At 44.6% G+C, this 20,865-nt stretch overlaps 1 protein-coding gene across 1 annotated transcript in view; it reads right to left on the bottom strand.

The window, feature by feature from the left end:
• Window positions 1-8,219: 8,219 nt before the first annotated feature.
• Window positions 8,220-20,865, bottom strand: part of r3hcc1l (R3H domain and coiled-coil containing 1-like) — a 165,597-nt gene continuing 152,951 nt past the window's right edge. Inside the window, exon 6 of the mRNA XM_070873947.1 lies at window positions 8,220-11,464. Within this exon, the coding sequence (XP_070730048.1) occupies window positions 11,412-11,464 (53 nt within the window). The 3' untranslated portion in view covers window positions 8,220-11,411. The remainder of the gene's footprint in view (window positions 11,465-20,865) is intronic.

Here is a 20,865-nt window from a genome sequence, read left to right as displayed (position 1 = left end):
AAGTCCAAATACACCACATCCACTGGTTCTCCCCTGTCCACTCTACTAGTTACATCCTCAAAAAATTCTAGAAGATTTGTCAAGCATGATTTCCCTTTCATAAATCCATGCTGACTTGGACTGATCCCGTCACTGCTTTCCAAATGCGCTGCTATTTCATCTTTAATAATTGATTCCAACATTTTCCCACAACTGATGCCAGGCTAACCCGTCTATAATTCCCCGTTTTCTCTCTCCCTCCTTTCTTAAAAAGTGGTGTTACATTAGCAGGCAGAGGAACTGATCCAGAATCGATAGGCTGTTTTGCTGGAAAAGAAAACGCGCAGCAAATTTAAAGGGACTGAGCATCAAAAATAAAAATTAAGAGGGAACACTGGCAAGGGGGGAGCCCAGGGGGTGCTGTAGCCCGGATTATCGTCGTGAGGCTCAGAAGAGCACTAAAATAATTTAAAGCTCACCCTTTTCGGGGACTCTCTTGGGTTGCACTGCCACAGTAAAACTGGAAAGTTTGTGCCCTTAGTGTGAGCCATGGCTCAGTGGGTAGCACACTTGCATCTGAGTCAGAAAGTTGTGAGTTCAAGTCACACTCCAGAGGCTTGAGCATGAACATCTCGGCTGACGCTCCAGTGCAGTGCTGAGGGAGCGCTGCACTGTCGGAGGTGCCGTCTTTTGGATGAGACGTTAAACCGAGGCCCCGTTTGCTCCTTCAAGTGAACGTAAAAGATCCCATGGCACTATTTCGAAGCAGAGCGGGTGAGTTATTCCCGGTGTCCTGGGCAAATATTTATCCCTCAATCAACAAAACAAAAACAGATTTTCTGGTCATTACCACATTGCTGTTTGTGGGAGCTTGCTATGCGCATATTGGCTGCCGCGTTTCGCATATTACAACAGCAACAACACTTCAAAAAGTATTTCATTGGCTGTACAGCTTTGAGACGTCCGGTGGTTGTGAAATGCGCTGTATAAATGCAAGTCTTCTTTCGTTTCTTTACACACGGCATCGGACTCTCGATTTGCATACTGAAAGGGCGCCACTGCCCGAAACAGGCGGCTGCTTTGTCTGCCCGGGGACAGGGCCACTATCAAAATGGCAACGGGCAGACATTGTCCCCATTAATAAGAACATAAGAAATAGGAGCAGGAGTAGGCCATATGGCCCTCGAGCCTGCTCTGCCATTTAATACGATCATGGCTGATCTGATCTTGGACTCAGGTCCACTTTCCTGCCTGCTCCCCATAACCCTTTATTCCCTTATCGGTTTAAGAAACTGTCTATCTCTGTCTTAAATATATTCAATGTCCCAGCTTCCACAGCTCTCTGAGGTAGCGAATGCCACAGATTTACAACCCCGAGAGAAGAATTTCCGCCTCATCTCAGTTTTAAATGGGCGGCCCCTTATTCTAAGTTTATGCCCTCTAGTTCTAGTCTCCCCTATCAGTGGAAACATCCTCTCTGCATCCACCTTGTCAAGCCCCCTCATAATCTTATACGTTTCGATACGATCACCTCTCATTCTTCTGAATTCCACTGAGTAGAGGCCCAACCTACTCAACCTTTCCTCATAACTCAACCCCCTCATCTCCGGAATCAACCAAATGAACCTTCTCTGAACTGCCTCCAAAGCAAGTATATCCTTTCTTAAATATGGAAACCCAAACTGTACACAGTATTCCAGGTGTGGCCTCACCAATACCCTGTATAACTGTAGCAAGACTTCTCTGCTTTTATACTCCATCCCCTTTGCAATAAAGGCCAAGATACTATTGGTCTTCCTGATCACTTGCTGTACCTGCATACTATCCTTTTGTGTTTCATGCACAAGTACCCCCAGGTACTTGGCAACGGTCTACCCACCCCATCCTGAGGCTGTCACCAACCCATTAATGCCAATTTTGTCAGGTTAAATTCAGCCATGAAGACTTTGACCCCAGCTATTTACAATAAATATTAATAATTTGGATGAGGGAATTGAGTGTAATATCTCCAAGTTTGCAGATGACACTAAGCTGGGTGGCGGTGTGAGCTGTGAGGAGGACGCTAAAAGGCTGCAGGGTGACTTGGACAGGTTAGGTGAGTGGGAAAATGTGTGGCAGATGCAGTATAATGTGGATAAATGTGAGGTTATCCACTTTGACGGCAAAAACACGAAGGCAGAATATTATCTGAATGGTGGCAGATTCCGGAAACGGGGAGGTGCAACGAGACCTGGGTGTCATGGTACATCAGTCATTGAAAGTTGGCATGCAGGTACAGCAGGCGGTGAAGAAGGCAAATGGTATGTTGGCCTTCATAGCTAGGTGATTTGAGTATAGGAGCAGGGAGGTCTTACTGCAGTTGTACAGGGCCCGCGTGAGGCCTCACCTGGAATATTGTGTTCAGTTTTGATCTCCTAATCTGAGGAAGGACGTTCTTGCTATTGAGGGAGTGCAGCGAAGGTTCACCAGACTGATTCCCGGGATGGCAGGACTGACATATGAGGAGAGACTGGATCGACTGGGCCTGTATTCACTGGAGTTTAGAAGTGTGAGAGAGGATCTTATAGAATCATATAAAATTCTGATGGGACTGGACAGGTTAGATGCAGGAAGAATGTCCCCGGTGTTGGGGAAGTCCAGGACCGGGGACATAGTCTAAGGATAAGGGGTAAGCAATTTAGGACTGAGATGAGGAGAAATGTCTTCACTCAGAGAGTTGTTAGAAACATAGAAACATAGAAAATAGGTGCAGGAGCAGGCCATTCAGCCCTTCTAGCCTGCACCGCCATTCAATGAGTTCATGGCTGAACATGAAACTTCAGTACCCCCTTCCTGCTTTCTCGCCATAACCCTTGATCCCCCGAGTAGTAAGGACTTCATCTAACTCCCTTTTGAATATATTTAGTGAATTGGCCTCAACTACTTTCTGTGGTAGAGAATTCCACAGGTTCACCACTCTCTGGGTGAAGAAGTTTCTCCTCATCTCGGTCCTAAATGGCTTACCCCTTATCCTCAGACTGTGACCCCTGGTTCTGGACTTCCCCAACATTGGGAACATTCTTTCTGCATCTAACCTGTCTAAACCCGTCAGAATTTTAAACGTTTCTATGAGGTCCCCTCTCATTCTTCTGAACTCCAGTGAATACAAGCCCAGTTGATCCAATCTTTCTTGATAGGTCAGTCCCGCCATCCCGGGAATCAGTCTGGTGAACCTTCGCTGCACTCCTTCAATAGCAAGAATGTCCTTCCTCAAGTTAGGAGACCAAAACTGTACACAATACTCCAGGTGTGGCCTCACCAAGGCCCTGTACAACTGTAGCAACACCTCCCTGCCTCTGTATTCAAATCCCCTCGCTATGAAGGCCAACATGCCATTTGCTTTCTTAACCGCCTGCTGTACCTGCATGCTAACCTTCAATGACTGATGTACCATGACACCCAGGTCTCGTTGCACCTTCCCTTTTCCTAATCTGTCACCATTCAGATAATAGTCTGTCTCTCTGTTTTTACCACCAAAGTGGATAACCTCACATTTATCCACATTATACTTCATCTGCCATGCATTTGCCCACTCACCTAACCTATCCAAGTCACTCTGCAGCCTAATAGCATCCTCCTCGCAGCTCACACTGCCACCCAACTTAGTATCATCCGCAAATTTGGAGATACTGCATTTAATCCCCTCGTCTAAATCATTAATGTACAATGTAAACAGCTGGGGCCCCAGCACAGAACCTTGCGGCACTCCACTAGTCACTGCCTGCCATTCTGAAAAGTACCCGTTTACTCCTACTCTTTGCTTCCTGTCTGACAACCAGTTCTCAATCCACGTCAGCACACTACCCCCAATCCCATGTGCTTTAACTTTGCACATTAATCTCTTGTGTGGGACCTTGTCGAAAGCCTTCTGAAAGTCCAAATATACCACATCAACTGGTTCTCCTTTGTCCACTTTACTGGAAACATCCTCAAAAAATTCCAGAAGATTTGTCAAGCATGATTTCCCTTTCACAAATCCATGCTGACTTGGACCCATCATGCCACCATTTTCCAGATGCACTGCTATGACATCCTTAATAATTGATTCCATCATTTTACCCACTACTGAGGTCAGGCTGACCGGTCTATAATTCCCTGTTTTCTCTCTCCCTCCTTTTTTAAAAAGTGGGGTTACATTGGCTACCCTCCACTCCATAGCAACTGATCCAGAGTCAATGGAATGTTGGAAAATGACTGTCAATGCATCCGCTATTTCCAAGGCCACCTCCTTAAGTACTCTAGGATGCAGTCCATCAGGCCCTGGGGATTTATCGGCCTTCAATCCCATCAATTTCCCCAACACAATTTCCCGACTAATAAAGATTTCCCTCAGTTCCCCCTCCTTACTAGACCCTCTGACCCCTTTTATATCCGGAAGGTTGTTTGTAACCAAAGTACTTGTTCAATTGGTCTGCCATTTCTTTGTTCCCCGTTATGACTTCCCCTGATTCTGACTGCAGGGGACCTACGTTTGTCTTCACCAACCTTTTTCTCTTTACATACCTATAGAAACTTTTGCAATCCGCCTTAATGTTCCCTGCAAGCTTCTTCTCGTACTCCATTTTCCCTGCCCTAATCAAACCCTTTGTCCTCCTCTGCTGAGTTCTAAATTTCTCCCAGTCCCCAGGTTCGCTGCTATTTCTGGCCAATTTGTATGCCACTTCCTTGGCTTTAATACTATCCCTGATTTCCCTAGATAGCCATGGTTGAGCCACCTTCCCTTTTTTATTTTTACGTCAGACAGGAATGTACAATTTTTGTAATTCATCCATGCGGTCTCTAAATGTCTGCCATTGCCCATCCACAGTCAACCCCCTAAGTATCATTCGCCAATCTATCCTAGCCAATTCACGCCTCATACCTTCAAAGTTACCCTTCTTTAAGTTAACCTGTGAAATTCCCTACCGCAGAGAGTTCATTGGATATATTCAAGAGGGAGTTAGATATGGCCCCTACGACTAAAGGGATCAAGGGGTATGGAAAGAAAGCAGGAAAGGGGTGCTGAGGTGAAAGATCAGCCATGATCTTATTGAATGGTGGTGCAGGCTCGAAGGTCCGAATGGCCTACTCCTGCACCTATTTTCTATGTTTCTCTCAAACCAACTCAGTGTCAAAATTACATATCCTATTAATAAAGAGTTAAAACATGCCTACCTTGCACCGCAGTTGAAGCCACAAAAGGGCAGATTCGTAATATGGTCACAAGGAAATCAGTAAAGCACAGCACTGAGCTTATCATGCTATGGCCATATGAGTAGTGAAAAGTGCTGCAAATTTTTCCCCTTCAAGTATTCATCCAGTTCCCTTTTGAAAGGAAAAAAGGAAGGATAAACTCGCATTGGAGGCTGTTCAGAGAAGAATCACTAGGTTGATTCCGGAAATGAGGGGGTTGACTTATGAAGATAGGTTGAGTAGGTTGGGCCTCTACCAATAGGCGTTCAGAAGAATGCGAGGTGATCTTATTGAACCTTGCAAGATAATGAGGGGGCTCTACAAGGTGGATGCAGAGAGGCTATTTCAACTCTAAGGGGAAACTAAAACTAGGGGGCACAGTCTCAGAATAAGGGGCCGCCCATTTAAAACTGAGATGAGGAGGAATTATTTTCTCTCTGAGGGTTGTAAATCTGTGGAATTCTCTGCCCCAGAAAGCTGTGGAGGCTGAGTCATTGAATATATTTAAGGCGGAGATGGACAGATTTTTGAGCGATACGGGAATAAAGGGTTATGGGGAGCGGGAAGCGAAGTGGAGCTGAGTCCATGATCAGATCAGCCATGGTCTTATTGAATGGCGGAGCAGGCTCGAGGGGCCAAATGGCCGACTCCTGCTCCTATTTCTTATATTGTTATGAAAGTCACTATTGAACCTGCTTCCACCACCCTTTCAGTTAGCGCATTCCAGATCATAACAACTCGCTGCGTAATGTGTACCCCCCCTTATGTCACCTTTGGTTCTTGTGCCAACCACCTTAAATCTGTGTCCTTCGGTCACTGACCCTTCCGCCACACTTTCTCCTTAATACATTTTTACACGAATAAAAGCTGAAAAACACTTTGCTGCTCACCATGAATCTGCTGTAACCGCTGGATTACATAACTGGTGTGGCACTGCCTGGTCTGATGAGGTAGGACTGGTGCTTTTCCTCTTCCTCCATAACAGTTGGTGCTGTGCTTATTACTTCTAGATTAATGGTTCTAAGGTCAAATGTATCAGCAATGGCAAAAGGGGATCGGCTACCCACGAAGAACTGAGCCTGAGATCTAGAACTTTAATCAGATATTCAAATGTTCAAAATCCCTCCTCCAGAACCATTAGCCCCTTCCTGCTCCATTCTATAAAAAGGCTCTCACAAGCACATATTCATGGTTTGTCCGCATCGATGCATGGTCCATACTCCAGCGATCATCACTGCAAATGGATTCCACTTTTCATAGCTACATGTTAACTTTTGAACCACTGAAGTAGGTCCTGGTTTCTGCCATCATCATCTGCATATTTGCTTGGTGATGGCTGGGTCTTCCTTTGGCAGCTGATGCCCCCTTTCGAGGGGGGTCTCTGGACATGTGCTGATGTTGGTAGGGGTCTCCAAGTCGCTGTCGATATTTGCAGGAGCTCACCAGTGTGTACAACAACAACTTGCATGTACATAGCGCATTTAACGCAGTAAAACGTCCCAAGGAGCTTCACAGGAGCAACCATCAAGCAACATTTGACACCAAGCCACGTAAACAGATATTAGGATAGAAGTAAGTTTCAAAGAGCGTCTTAAAGAGGATTGGCTAACTAACAGAAAACAGAGTTGGGATAAATAGATCATTTTCCGGTTGGTAAACTGTAACTAGTTGGGTGCCACAGGGATCGGTGCTGGGGCCTCAACTATTTACAATCTATATTGATGACTTGGATGAAGGGACCGAGTGTAATGTAACCAAGTTTGCTGATGATAGCAAGATGGGTGGGAAAGCAAATTGTGAGGAGGACACAAAAAATCTGCAAAGGGATATGGACAGGCTAAGTGAGTGGGCAAAAGTTTGCAGATGGAGTATAATGTGGGAAAATGTGAGGTTATCCACGTGGGCAGAAAAAATAGAAAAGCAAATTATAATTGAAATGGAGAAAAATTACAAAGTGCTGCAGTACAGAGGGACCTGTGCATGAAACATAAAAAGTTAGTATGCAGGTACAACTAGTAATCAGGAAGGCAAATGGAATGTTGGCCTTTATTGCAAGGGGGATAGAGTATAAAAGCAGAGAAGTCCTGCTACAACTGGACAGGGAATTGGTGAGGCCACACCTAGAGTACTGTGTAGAGTTTTGATCTCCATACTTAAGAAAGGATATACTTGCATTGGAGGCTGTTCAGAGAAGGTTCACTAGGTTGATTCCGGAGATGAGAGAGTTAACTTATGAAGATAGGTTGAGTAGGTTGGACCTATACTCATTGGAGTTCAGAAGAATAAGAGGTGATCTTATTGAAACATATAAGATAATGAGGGGGCTCAACAAGATGGATGCAGGGAGGATATTTCCACTCATAGGGGAAACAAAACTAGGGGACATAGTCTCAGAATAAGGGGCTGCCCATTTAAAACTGAGATGAGGAGAAATTTCTTCTCTGAGGGTTGTAAATCTGTGGAATTCTCTGCCCCAGAGAGCTGTGGAGGCTGGGTCATTGAATATATTTAAGGTGGAGATGGACAGATTTTTGAGCGATAAGGGAGTAAAGGGTTATGGGGAGCGGGCAGAGAAGTGGAGCTGAGTCCATGATCAGATCAGCCATGATCTTATTGAATGGTGGAGCAGGCTCGAGGAGCCAAATGGCCGACTCCTGCTCCTATTTCTTATGTTCTTAAAGGAGGAGAGAGAGGCAGAGAGATTTTGGGAGAGAATTCCAGAGCTTAGGGTCTTGGCAGCTGAAGGCACGGCCGCCAATGGTGGAGCGATGAAAATCGGGGACGCTCAAGAGGCCAGAATTAGAGGAGCTTGGAGATCTCGGAGGCTTGGAGGTTGGTTACACTACTATTTTTAAAAAGTGATCAAATAGAAACACTGTTTTAAAATGAAAATTAGAAGTCGAGAAATGAATGCATTTGAAAATGACCATCACAATATACAAAATGGTTGCCAAGGTTACTGAGTTACTTTGGTCATCTCTGGTTTTGCTTCTGTTGGTCAACGTAAATGAAGTCGATTGCAAACTTCGTAAAATCGAAAACATTGCTGTATTTATTGCCTCATTTTAGTTTTTCTTAAAAAGTCCAACATTTACAGAGGTTTCTTTCAAAATTAAGAAAATGGTTTACAAATCTCTCAAATATTTTCAGACATTTCAGCTCCCTGTCACCATTACTCTGTCAGTTGCATTTTCATTTATAATTTCATCGGCTCCAGAGCCATGTACATTAATACATTGCTTGAAAGTTTCATTTTATTTTTGAAATGCCAATACTGGGCAAATTGCTGAGTGTGGCAAAGAGTCTAAATACAACGGAGCACAAGTTAAAAATAAGCAAGTTAGCAAATGAAAGTAAATCGGACTGAACTTTAACTGCAACAAAGGATAATCAAATCGTGGAGTACTAAGTTAACATGGAAGGTCACTGAAGCCAGATCGAGTAAATGGATTCAAGAGAAACAATTAGATGCATTTCTTAAGAGTGATGTGGTGAGAATGGAGGTAGATGGGAGTCGGTGCAATCAAAAATGGGTATGCTTGATTTAACTTGCACCCTGATGCAACTGAGCAGTCCAGATTTTACAATCAGTAATTCAGAATTCATCTTACAAATAAGCGACCAGGCTGTCAAATTGAGCAGTGACTTGATGATCCACTGAAGACTGTAAATATACACAGCAACTCTCTTTGGGTTCGCACATCTCCATCTGATTAACAACGATTGGATTTGTCTGGAGCGACACACTGTGCCTAGGCCACTGTTTTTTTTTGGTTTCGCGGTAGAATGCACAGAATCGCAGAAGCAAAACATTGATTAATTTTTTTTTTTAAATCGACGTAACAACAACTAAATTGGACTTATTCAGTCACTGCAAGCTAGTGGCCTTGAGCGTGTATGACAAGTTCAACGTATTACCACCTCAGGGACTTGTGATCCCAGCTCTACAAGTTACGTGGGCGGCCACCTGACAAATAGGCTGCGCATTGCACCCCCGAGTAATCAGAAAGCTAGTCGAGAAGTTCGGGTGAAGTCAGTCAGAAGGGGTTTGATTTCCTCCGACACTGCACTGGTCAACACATTTAGGTAAATTTGCCTTCATGTGCTGTTTCGACTCCAGTCGGCAACCCATTTATTTTAAGTTAAATCTCCCGAAATTAAGATTGAGCAGTGTGGACCAGTCAGCCCAATTCTGAAATCAAATGATGGCCTTGAAATCACATCACTTTCTTTTCCCCCTTTAGGGGATGGAGTATAAAAGCAGGGAAGTCTTGCTACAATTGTACAGGGTATTGGTGAGGACACACCTGGAATACTGCGTGCAGTTTTGGTTTCCATATTTACAAAAGGATATATCTGCTTTGGAGGCAGTTCAGAGAAGGTTCACTGGATTGATTCCGGAGATGAGGGGGTTGACTAATGACGAAAGGTTGAGTAGGTTGGGCCTCTACTCATTGGAATTCAGAAGAATGAGAGGTGATCTTATCGAAATGTATAAGATTATGAGGGGGCTTGACAAGGTGGATGCAGAGAGGATGTTTCCACTGATGGGCGAGACTAGAACTAGAGGGCATAATCTTAGAATAAGGGGCCGCCCATTTAAAATTGAGATGAGGAGAAATTTCCTCTCTGAAGGTTGTAAATCTGTGGAATTTACTGCCTAAGAGAGCTGTGGAAGCTGGGAGATTGAATAAATTTAAGACAGAAATAGACAGTTTCTTAAACAATAAGGGAATAAGGGGTTATGGGGAGCGGGCAGGAAAATGGACCTGAGTCCATGATCAGATCAGCCATGATCGTATTAAATGGCGGAGCAGGCTCGAGGGGCCGTATGGCCTACTCCTGCTCCTATTTCTTATGTTTTTATGTATAGTTGCTCATTATTTTTATATTATTAAAGTTTTGCTTTTTATTGGGGGGGTTTGGGGCAGGGGAGGAGGGAGGTGGGGAAGAGCAAAATGGGAGGCACTCCATAATCTCACTTGTTCCTGTGCTTGCAGTATCTCGGTAGTCATGGCTCACATGCAATGTTATCGTAAATGCTCAATCCCCTTGCAAGCCCACTGTTGTTAACTTCCGTTAAAACCGCAGCCTGATAAATATGATACAAAGACGTTAAGTTCTGTAAGATTATATTACCACGGGGTCGTTTCCAAATTACTGTGCGTTTAACCAAGAAACAAGCTCCAGTACTATTAACATAATTCCCGAAAATAACCCGTCACTTTGCCTCTGCTGACACTTCCGACTGTTTGCTGAAGTGAAATATTCACCTGCCGGTGAAAGTGATAATCATCAGGGATGGTTTCAAAGCTTTCAACTTTCTCACCAACTGCGGTCAGACTAACTGGCCCTTGTGTCGATCTGTGTATAAAATTATAATAAACTATTGACTTGAGGCATATAAAAGGAGGCAGGCAGTGGGGATGTTTAAAGGCAGCATATATCAATGTAGGGGTCACCACTGACTGCATCCCAGAGATGGATCGTCGCACATTGGGGATGGAGGGTAGGTGAAGAGAAGAGGGGATTAAAAAACGCACCCAAATACTGATACGCTCCTCTGTCCAATGAGGACATATTCAGCAGTCACAACAGAGTAACAATGCAAGAGTTCCCAGCATTATCGACGAGGGGGGCCAATTGGCCCCTCCATCCTGACACTGCCTGCCGTCCCTCCCACTCAACTGATCCTTATATAATTCCAGCTGGCTGACTCAAAACAGCAGCCCACACACTGACGAAATCCGTGAATCAGTGAAAACACATGAGGAATTGGGCAAAGGTCACTGCTTAGAATACACAGGGAATGACTGGAATGGGTTGGCAGCTGGATTCCAAGTATTCATGGTTGTTCCATGAATTTAGAGAAAAAAAAGAAACAGCCTTAGAAACAGATCAAAAAGCATCTTCAACACACGGCAGTACAGTGACTTCACCAATAAATGCACACACCTTCCAGATTCGCAAATTCATCTTGTATTTATATACGGTTATGATTCTCCTCGTGGGTATTCCCCGCCTCTCCCTGGGTGCAGATAATGCAACAACACAAGCGGTGTACATCTTAAAGCAGGCAATGCTTTCGATCCCCTGTCCCCCCATTGCTGCGGACAGAGGCATTGTGAATGAGCACTTGCAGACTGAGGAGCTCAGAGTGCAGAGAACGCTCCGTTGACTTCAGCTGTCCACTGCAGCGTACGTCTTTTTGCACTCTCGGGTTACCTTCCTTCCCACGCGTCTTCAACCTGCTGCGCCGCAAGCTGTTTCTGCTCTGCAAGTGAAAAGAAGAAACTGATTTAAATTATTTCATATAGAATGATGCAGCACAGAAGGAGGCCATTTGGCCCATCATGCATGTGTTGGCTCTTTGGGCCCAATTTTCCCCAATGAATTCTTTTGGCGTACTTGAAGAGTTACGTCCGATTTTTGGGGGGCACCTTGGTATGGCGATCTCTCTCTCTCTCTTGGCGGGGTGGGAGGTAAGTTGCTGCTATGTGTCTTACAATTCTTTTAAGTGTGTCCAGGCATCTGCTGCGCCGATTTCCTTAACTCTAGAGAAGATTTTTCTGCAGAGGCTACATACGCTGGCCGAAGCACAACTGGAGTAACTCTCAGCTGGCCAAACTTCCCTAATTGGCCAGAATTGGTGTAGGTGGCTGGTTACACCTCCTTTGGCTGAAATAAAAACTGCCCTAAAAAATTGTAACTAACTGAGTTGGGGAAACTAGGCCAAAAAGAGCAGCCTGCTCTAAAAAAACGGCAAAAATCACTGGGGAAAATTGTGCCCTTTGAAAGAGCTATCCAATCAGTCCCACTTCCCCCTGCTCGCTCCCCACAGCCCTGCAAATGTTTCCTTTTCAAGTATTTATCCAATTCCCTTGTGAAAGTTACCACTGAATCTGCTTCCAAGCAGCATATTCCAGATCACAACAACTCGCTGCGTGAAGAAAATTCTCATCTCCCTTGGACTTTTTTGCCAATTATCTTAAATCTGTGAATACCTCGGTTAAATCGCCCCCCTTATCTTTCTCTGCTTTAAGAAGAACAACCTCAGCTTCTCTAGCCTCTCCACATAACTCTGTCGTGTCCTAAAATGATGAGCTACATATTTTAGGTAGTTTGGTATTGCTGAAATCATATGGACACCATATGCTGTTGTAAAACTACAGTAAAATCATCTCAATACTTAATAGGTATTCTCCTTTTAAAATACATAAGAAAATCTTTATTCCATATAGCCTATGTTACAATCAACAAAACTCCAGGCAATTGAAAGAAAGACTTTGCATTTATGTATCGCCTTTCACGACTACTGGACGTCTCAAAATGCTTTACAGCCAATGATGTATTTTTGAAGTGGTCACTGTTGTAATGTGGGAAACGCGGCAGCCAATTTGTGCACAGCAAGCTCCCACAAACATGCAGCAAAGAGTTTGAATTTCAACAGAGTGGGAGATCTCGGGGTACTTCCCAGAGGGGGAGGAGGAAAGAGATGGATGAAAGGGACACTAAGCGGGAGTTATTAGGAGGTGATCAAGGTTTTAAAGATCGGCTTTTCAAGTGGTGTAGTGAGGGAGAGGAGTTTGGGAAGAGTTGTGGAGCTATCAGGGAAGGCCACTGAAGGAGAGAGTAGAAATGGAGAGTTGATGGTGCTCTGGAAAAAAGGAATCGAGAGATATGGGAGGGTGGGTGGGGTTAATTTATGAAAAAGGGCTGGGCTTCTTTCCTGTTGCTTCAAATTATTTGATCATTGCATATTTAACATAATAGGCCAAAAATTGCGGTCGGAGGCTTCTTGTGGGCGGATGCCTCTGACCGAAATGATTTTTACGGAAGTACCTGGTGGTCCTGGAGGAACGTAGACTTGCGGTTCGAGGCCTTCATTCACAGCCCAGTGCAGGGGCCCACACATCCCAGGAACGTAAGCGCAACCTGGGATCACATGGGGCTGGACCACCAATTAACATGGAGTATTCTCATTGATAATAATGGCGAGTTCCGTTTGTGCAAGCTCCCATTGCTATCAATGAGAATACTCCCAAAATCAACACAGAAACAGAAAACAATAAATGTAAAAAAATCTCATTTAAAATTAGAAATTTAATTAAATTAAATGTTTCAGACAAAAATAAAATCTTTTGCATTTTTTTAAATATGTTTTAATAGGGGTAAAAATAAACTTACCTTAATGGACATGCTTTTTAATATAAAAATTAGTGATAACATTTTAGTTTTCTATCTTTTAAAACTTTTACGCTGGTAAAACCAGGCTATGCGCCTGCTTTTACCAGACGTGGGAGTTTGAAGGACATTCGCTGGGCAGGAGTTGGGCAAATAGCCTAAATCGCTGCACGCGAATGTCCTTCTCCCGGGGATGTGTGCGATGTCAAAAGACATTTTGACAGTTTGCAAATGCTGGTTCTCGGTGTATGCGCACCGCGCGCAGAGAACCGACACTTGCGGGGTCTCTTCGGGTGCGTGCGCAAATTGTACACGCCCGGAGAGACCGCGATTCACGGCCCAATATAATGTGAGATCAACCTAAATTTTGGGGGAGGGTCACAGCATTGTTCTGCAATCTCCATACAGTTGCTAAATGCTCCATCTCTTAGTCTGCAATCAATTTATTGGTTTGGATTTCAGGATACATCGTTATGTTTATGCCACCCACAAGAGACAGTTGGGTGCGAAATCAGTTAATTAAGTTTCAGAAATACCATCCCCCCCACCGCACCGTATGGGCCTCACAAACCCGACGGTTTTGACCTTATCGGGATTGTGGGCCTTCCCCGGCCGAATCCAATCACGTGCAACACAATGCAGAACTACAACGACGACAACGACTTGTATTTATATAGCGCCTTTAACGTAGTAAAACGTCCCAAGGCGCTTCACAGCAGTGTTATGAACAAAACAAATAAATTTGACACCGAGCCACACAAGAAGAAATTACGGCAGGTGACCAAAAGTTTGGTCAGAGGTAGGTTTTAAGGAGCATCTTAAAGGAGGAAAGAAAGGTAGAGAGGTTTAGGCAGGGAGTTCCAGAACTTGGGACCTAGGCAACAGAAGGCATGGTCACCAATGCTTGAGCGATTATAATCAGGGGTGCTCAAGAGGGCAGAATTTGAAGAGTGCCATTATCTCAGAGGGTTGTGAGATTGGAGGAGATTACAGAGATAGAAACATAGAAAATAGGTGCAGGAGTAGGCCATTCGGCCCTTTGAGCCTGCACCACAATTCAATATGATCATGCAACTTCAGTACCCCATTCCTGCTTTCTCTCCATACCCCTTGATCCCTTATAGCCGTAAGGGCCACATCTAACTCCCTTTTGAGTATATCTAATGAACTGGCCTCAACAACTTTCTGTGGTAGAGAATTCCATAGGTTCACAATTCTCTGAGTGAAGAAGTTTCTCCTCATCTCAGTCCTAAATGGCTTACACCTTGTCCTTAGACTGTGACCCCTGGTTCTGGACTTCCCCAACATCGGGAACATTCTTCCTGCATCTAACCTGTCCAATCCCGTCAGAATTTTATATGTTTCTATGAGATCCCCTCTCATTCTTCTTAATTCCAGTGAATATAAGCCTAGTCGATCCAGTCTTTCTTCATATGTCAGTCCTGCCATCCTGGGAATCAGTCTGGTGAACCTTTGCTGCACTCCCTCAATAGCAAGAATGTCCTTGCTCAGATTAGGAGACCAAAACTGCACACAATATTCAAGGTGTGACCTCACCAAGGCCCTGTACAACTGCAGTAAGACCTCCCTGCTCCTATACTCAATTCCTCTCGCTATGAAGGCCAACATGCCATGTGCCTTCTTCACCGCCTGCTGTACCTGCATGCCAACTTTCAATGACTGATGTACCATGACACCCAGTTCTCGTTGCACCTCCCCTTTTCCTAATCTGTCACCTTTCAGATAATATTCTGCCTTCCTGTTTTTGCCACCAAAGTGGATAACCTCAGATTTATCTACATTATACTGCATCTGCCATGCATTTGCCCACTCACCTAACCTGTCCAAGTCACCCTGCAGCCTCTTAACATCCTCCTCACAGCTCACACTGCCACCCAGCTTAGTGTCATCTGCAAACTTGGAGATAGTACATTCAAGTCCTTCGTCTAAATCATTAATGTATACTATAAATAGCTGGGGTCCCAGCACTGAACCTTGCGGTACCCCGCTAGTCACTGCCTGCCGGACCTGTTTATTCCTACCAACCAGTTCTCTATCCATGTCAATACATTACCCCCAATCCCATGTGCTTTAATTTTGCACACTAACCTCTTGTGTGGGACCTTGTCAAAAGCCCTTTGGAAGTCCAAATACACCACATCCACTGGTTCTCCCTTGTCCACTCTACTAGTTACATCTTCAAAAAGTTCTAGAATATTTGTCAAGCATGATTTCCCTTTCATAAATCTATGCTGACTTGGACCGATCCTGTCACTGCTTTCCAAATGCGCTGCTATTACATCTTTAATAATTGATTCCAACATTTTCCCCACTACCGATGTCAGGCTAACCGGTCTATAATTCCCTGTTTTCTCCCTCCTTCCTTTTTTAAAAAGTGGGGTTACATTAACTACCCTCCAATCCATAGGAACTGATCCAGAGTCTATATAATGTTGGAAAATGCATCGAATATTTCTAGGGCCACTTCCTTAAGTACTCTGGGATGCAGACGATCAGGTCCTGGGGATTTATCGGCCTTCAATCTCATCAATTTCCCTAACACAATTTCCTGACTAATAAGGATTTCCTTCAGTTCCTCCTTCTCGCTAGATCCTCGGTCCCCTAATATTTCCATAAGGTTATTTGTGTCTTCCTTAGTGAAGACAGAACCAAAGTATTTGTTCAATTGGTCTGCCATTTCTTTGTTCCCCATTATGAAGTCACCTGATTCTGACTGCAAGGGACCTACATTTGTCTTCGCTAATCTTTTTCTCTTCACATATCCATAGAAGCTTTTGCAGTCAGTTTTTATGTTTTCTGCAAGCTTCCTCTCATACTCTATTTTCCCCCTCCTAATTAAACCCTTTGTCCTCCTCTGCTGAATTCTAAATTTCACCCAGTCCTCAGGTTTGCTGTTTTTTCTGGCCAATTTATATGCCTCTTCCTTGGATTTAACACTATCCCTAATGTCCCTTTGTTAGCCACGGTTGAGCCATCTTCCCTATTTTATTTTTATGCCAGACAGGGATGTACAATTGTTGAAGTTCATCCATGTGATCTTTAAAAGTCTGCCATTGTCTATCCACCGTCAACCCTTTAAATATCATTTGTCAGTCTATCCTAGCCAATTCACGTCTCATACCATCGAAGTTACCTTTCTTTAAGTTCAGGACCCTAGTCTCTGAATTAACTGTGTCACTTTTCATCTTAATGAAGAATTCTACCATATTATGGTCACTCTTCCCCAAAGGGCCTCGCACAACAAGATTGCTAATTAATCCTTTCTCATTACACAACACCCAGTATTGGGTGGCCAGCTCTCTAGTTGGTTCCTCGATATATTGATCTAGAAACCATCCCTTATACACTCCAGGAAATCCTCCTCCACCGTATTGCTACCAGTTTGGTCAGCTCAATCTATATGTAGATTAAAGTCACCCATGATAACTGCTGTACCTTTATTGCACGCATCCCTAATTTCCTGTTTGATGCCATCCCCAACTTCACTACGACTGTTTGGCGGTCTGTACACAACTCCCACTAACGTTTTCTGCCCTTTGGTGTTCTGCAGCTCTACCCATACAGATTCCACATCATCCAAGCTAATGTCCTTCTTTACTATTGCGTTAATCTCCTCTTTTGCCAGCAACGCTACCCTACCTCCTTTTCCTTTCTGTCTATCCTTCCTGAATATTGAATACCCCTGGTTGTTGAGTTCCCAGCCTTGGTCACCCTGGAGCCATGGCTCCGTAATCCCAATTACATCATATCCGTTAACAGCTGTCTGCACCTTTTTTAAACACTCTTTGTCCTTTTAGAATTATGTTGTAGTGTGGGCCCTTTTTGATTTTTGCCTTTGATTTCTCTGCCCTCCACTTTTACTAACCTCCTTTCTATCTTTTGCTTCCGCCCCCTTTTTACTTCCCTCTGTCTCCCTGCATGGATTCCCATCCCCCTGCCATATTAATTTAAACCCTCCTCCACAGCACAAGCAAACACTCTCCCTAGGACATTGCTTCCAGTCCTGCCCAGGTGCAGACCGTCCGGTTTGTACTGGTCCCACCTCCTCCAGAACCAGTTCAAATGTCCCATGAATTTGAATCCTTTCCTCTTGCACCATTCCTCAAGCCACATATTCATCTTACTATCCTGCTATTTCTGCTCTGACTAGCATGTGGCACTGGTAGCAATCCTGAGATTACTACCTTTGAGGTCCTACTTTTTAATTTAACTCCTAGCTCCCTAAAGTCTGAAGAGCCTCATCCCGTTTTTTCCCTATATCGTTGGTGCCTATATGCACCACGACAACTGGCTGTTCCCCCTCCCCCCTCCAGAATGCCCTGCAGCCGCTCCGAGACATCCTTGACCCTTGCACCAGGGAGGCAACATATCATCCTGGAGTCTCGATTGCGGCCGCAGAAACGCCTATGTATTCCCCTTTCAATAGAATCCCCTATCACTATAGATCTCCCACTCTTTTTCCTGCCCTCCTGTGCAGCAGAGCCAACCATGGTGCCATCTCCCCCAACAGTATCCAAAGCGGGTATATCTGTTTTGGAGGGAGATGACCGCAAGGGACTCCTGCACTATCTTCCTACTCCTGCTCTGCCTGATGGTCACCCATCCCTTATCTGCCTTTGTAACCTTTACCTGCGGTGTGACCAACTCACTAAACATGCTATGCACGACATCCTCAGCATCGCGGATGCTCCAGAGGGAATCCATGCGTAGACAGGGAGGGAATTTGTAAACAAGGATGAAAATTTTGAAATCGAGCAATATGCAGAAATGTTGAAGAATTAACAATAAAATGATCCTTCATGAACGCCAACGTTTCTGAGCCAACAGTACATGCTAGGAGTAGCCGGAAAAAGCAGACACCACTGTTTAACATTGGAAGGGGATATGGCCAGGTTTAAACAAACACGTTCTGAAGTCAAACAACAGCCTGATTTGGAACATTTCATAAAACCACTGAATTCTTTTTGAATGGCTTCTCTGGCATAAATATTAACGTTCTCTGATCAAAGCCGAAAAAAGCCATCATGAAACAGACTAAACGCAGGTGTTAATGATTTCCCCCAGTCAGTTCTGTGGATAGATGAATACTCTGAACAGAAGCCAGCTGACTCGGTTGAAAGCTTGCGTCACAAGTACAGTAATGCTCACATAAAAGACCCCGTGAGCTTAATAAATCCACTGGCATGGAGCGGAGTGCAGTCAGCTTGCCAAGAAAGGTTAGTTGTTAAGTCACACAGGTCAACTCAGCAGCCATACAAAGACAGGATTCGTAAGTGTGACCCTGAGCTTCCGGTCGTGTGTCACTTTAATTCTCCGCTCCACTTCCACTCTGATATCTCCGTCCTTGGCCTCTTACACTGTTCCAATGAAGCTCGACGCAAGCTCGAGGAACAGCACTTCATCTTTCGTTTAGGCACTTTACAGCTTTCTGGATTCAACATCGAGTTCAACAATTTCAGACCATAACCCCTGCCCATATTTTTTCCCCCTTTTTTTTTTTTTACAAACCGCGCGCCCCCCCCCCGCCCCCGCTTTTTCTCTTTCCCACGGCAGCTGGTAATCATTCCACCATCCACACCCCATCTAGACTCATCTTTTGTTTCCTAACTCGTGCCATTACCATCTCATTTTTTCCCATCATCCCTTTTGTCTCTCTAATCTCTCCTGCCTTCCACAGACCTTCCCTTTGTTCTTCCCTCCCCTCCCCCTTTCACCGCCACCTGCACTTCCTTAAGAATCTGTTACATCTCAAACTTTTCCAGTTCTGACGAAGGGTCACAGACCTGAAACATTAACTCTGTTTCTCTCTTCACGGACATTGCCCGACCTGTTGAGATTTCCAGCATTTTAATTCAGCAGCCACAATGTTTCGCAAACAGCTTTTAAGCAACAATAACTTCAGCAGCAGGCGAGCTGAGGCAGGGACAGTGAGGGACGATGTTATGGAGGTGGAAGTAGGCATTTGTGGTGATGGAAAGCACATGGGGACCATAAGCTCAGTTCAGGGACAAAAAGGATTCACAAAGATAAAATTTACAACGGGATCCAAAACGTTGAAGACTTCGGTTACACCCTGAAGTTGGCATTAAAACAAAGACTTGCATTTATATAGCACCTTTCATGACCACCGGGCATCTCAAAGCGCTTTACAGCCAATTAAGTACTTTTGAAGTGTAGTCACTGTTGTAATGTGGGAAACACAGCAGCCAATCTGAGCACAGCAAGCTCCCACAAACAGCCATGTGATAATGATCAACCTGTTTTAGTGATTGAGGGATAAATATTGGCCGGGGATAACTCCCCTGCTCTTCTTCGAAATAGTGCTGCGGGATCTTTTACGTCCACCTGAGAGGGCAGACGGGGCCTCGGTTTAACGTCTCATCCGAAAGACGGCACCTCCGTCAGTGCAGCGCTGAGAGTGTCAGCTTAGATTGATGTGCTCAAGTTCCTGGAGTGGGACTTGAACCCACAACCTTCTGACTCAGAGGCAAGTGTGCTACCCACTGAGCCACAGACACTTCAAACTGAGATTAGCCCGCGATCCATACCAGAGGGTGGGTTGGTGTAAACCAAAGCCAGTGCTTCACAGAAAAATGGATGGAGCTTTAGGGCCCAATTTTGACCATGACTTGCATCAATTTTTTTGGAGTAAGTTGTTTTTTCTGGCGGAAGTCAAAAAATGCCATTTCCCCCCCAAAATTAGCTCCAGAGCACATCAGTTAGGTACGATTTTTCTTAGTTCAGGTTTTTTTCCCCAAAAGGGGGCGTTCCCAGACACTTATGCCAGTTTTGGCCATTTATGCCACTTTGGCCAGCTAAAACTTACTCCAAATCGACTTAGGTCAGCGTATGTGGCCAGCTCTGAAAAACATTGCGAGCAGTTAAGAATTCGGCGCAGGTTAGTACATTTAAAGCACCAACACTTACAAAGCACTAAACAAAGCACAACAATAAGCATTCAATAACAAATAAAAAATACAAGGAAGCTGAGGACCTGCACCAAGACTTACAAAGTACTAAACCAAGCACAAAAAGTAATAAGCAATCAATAACAAATAAAAAATAGAAGTCCTACCTTTATACCAGAATCAAGTTTTTATTAAAGATCCCCCCCCCGCTCCCATCAAAACACTCTTTCTCCCCCTTCACCCCCCGCCATCAAAACACACTTTCTCTGCCCACCCCCACCATCAAAACACTCTTTCTTCCCACCCCTCCGCCATCAAAACACACTTTCTCCCCCCACCCCCATCAAAACACTCTTTCTCCCCCCCGCAATCAAAACTCTGAAGCACAACCATCAATAAAAAAAAATAAAACTGAAGTCCTACCTTGGCATGGGAAGTCAGTGGGCCGGCCAGCCGGTGCAGAGGCCACTTGGCCGGGGATAGGGTGCGGCGAAGATCGGGTTCTGCTCACAGCCCACAGGACACACTGAGAGGGCAGGAGCATGCGCGCAGACGTCACTGC

This window comes from Pristiophorus japonicus, chromosome 3 (genome assembly GCF_044704955.1).
Source record: "Pristiophorus japonicus isolate sPriJap1 chromosome 3, sPriJap1.hap1, whole genome shotgun sequence".
NCBI classification, from domain to species: domain Eukaryota; kingdom Metazoa; phylum Chordata; class Chondrichthyes; family Pristiophoridae; genus Pristiophorus; species Pristiophorus japonicus.
This window is presented reverse-complemented; position numbering and strand designations above follow the sequence as displayed.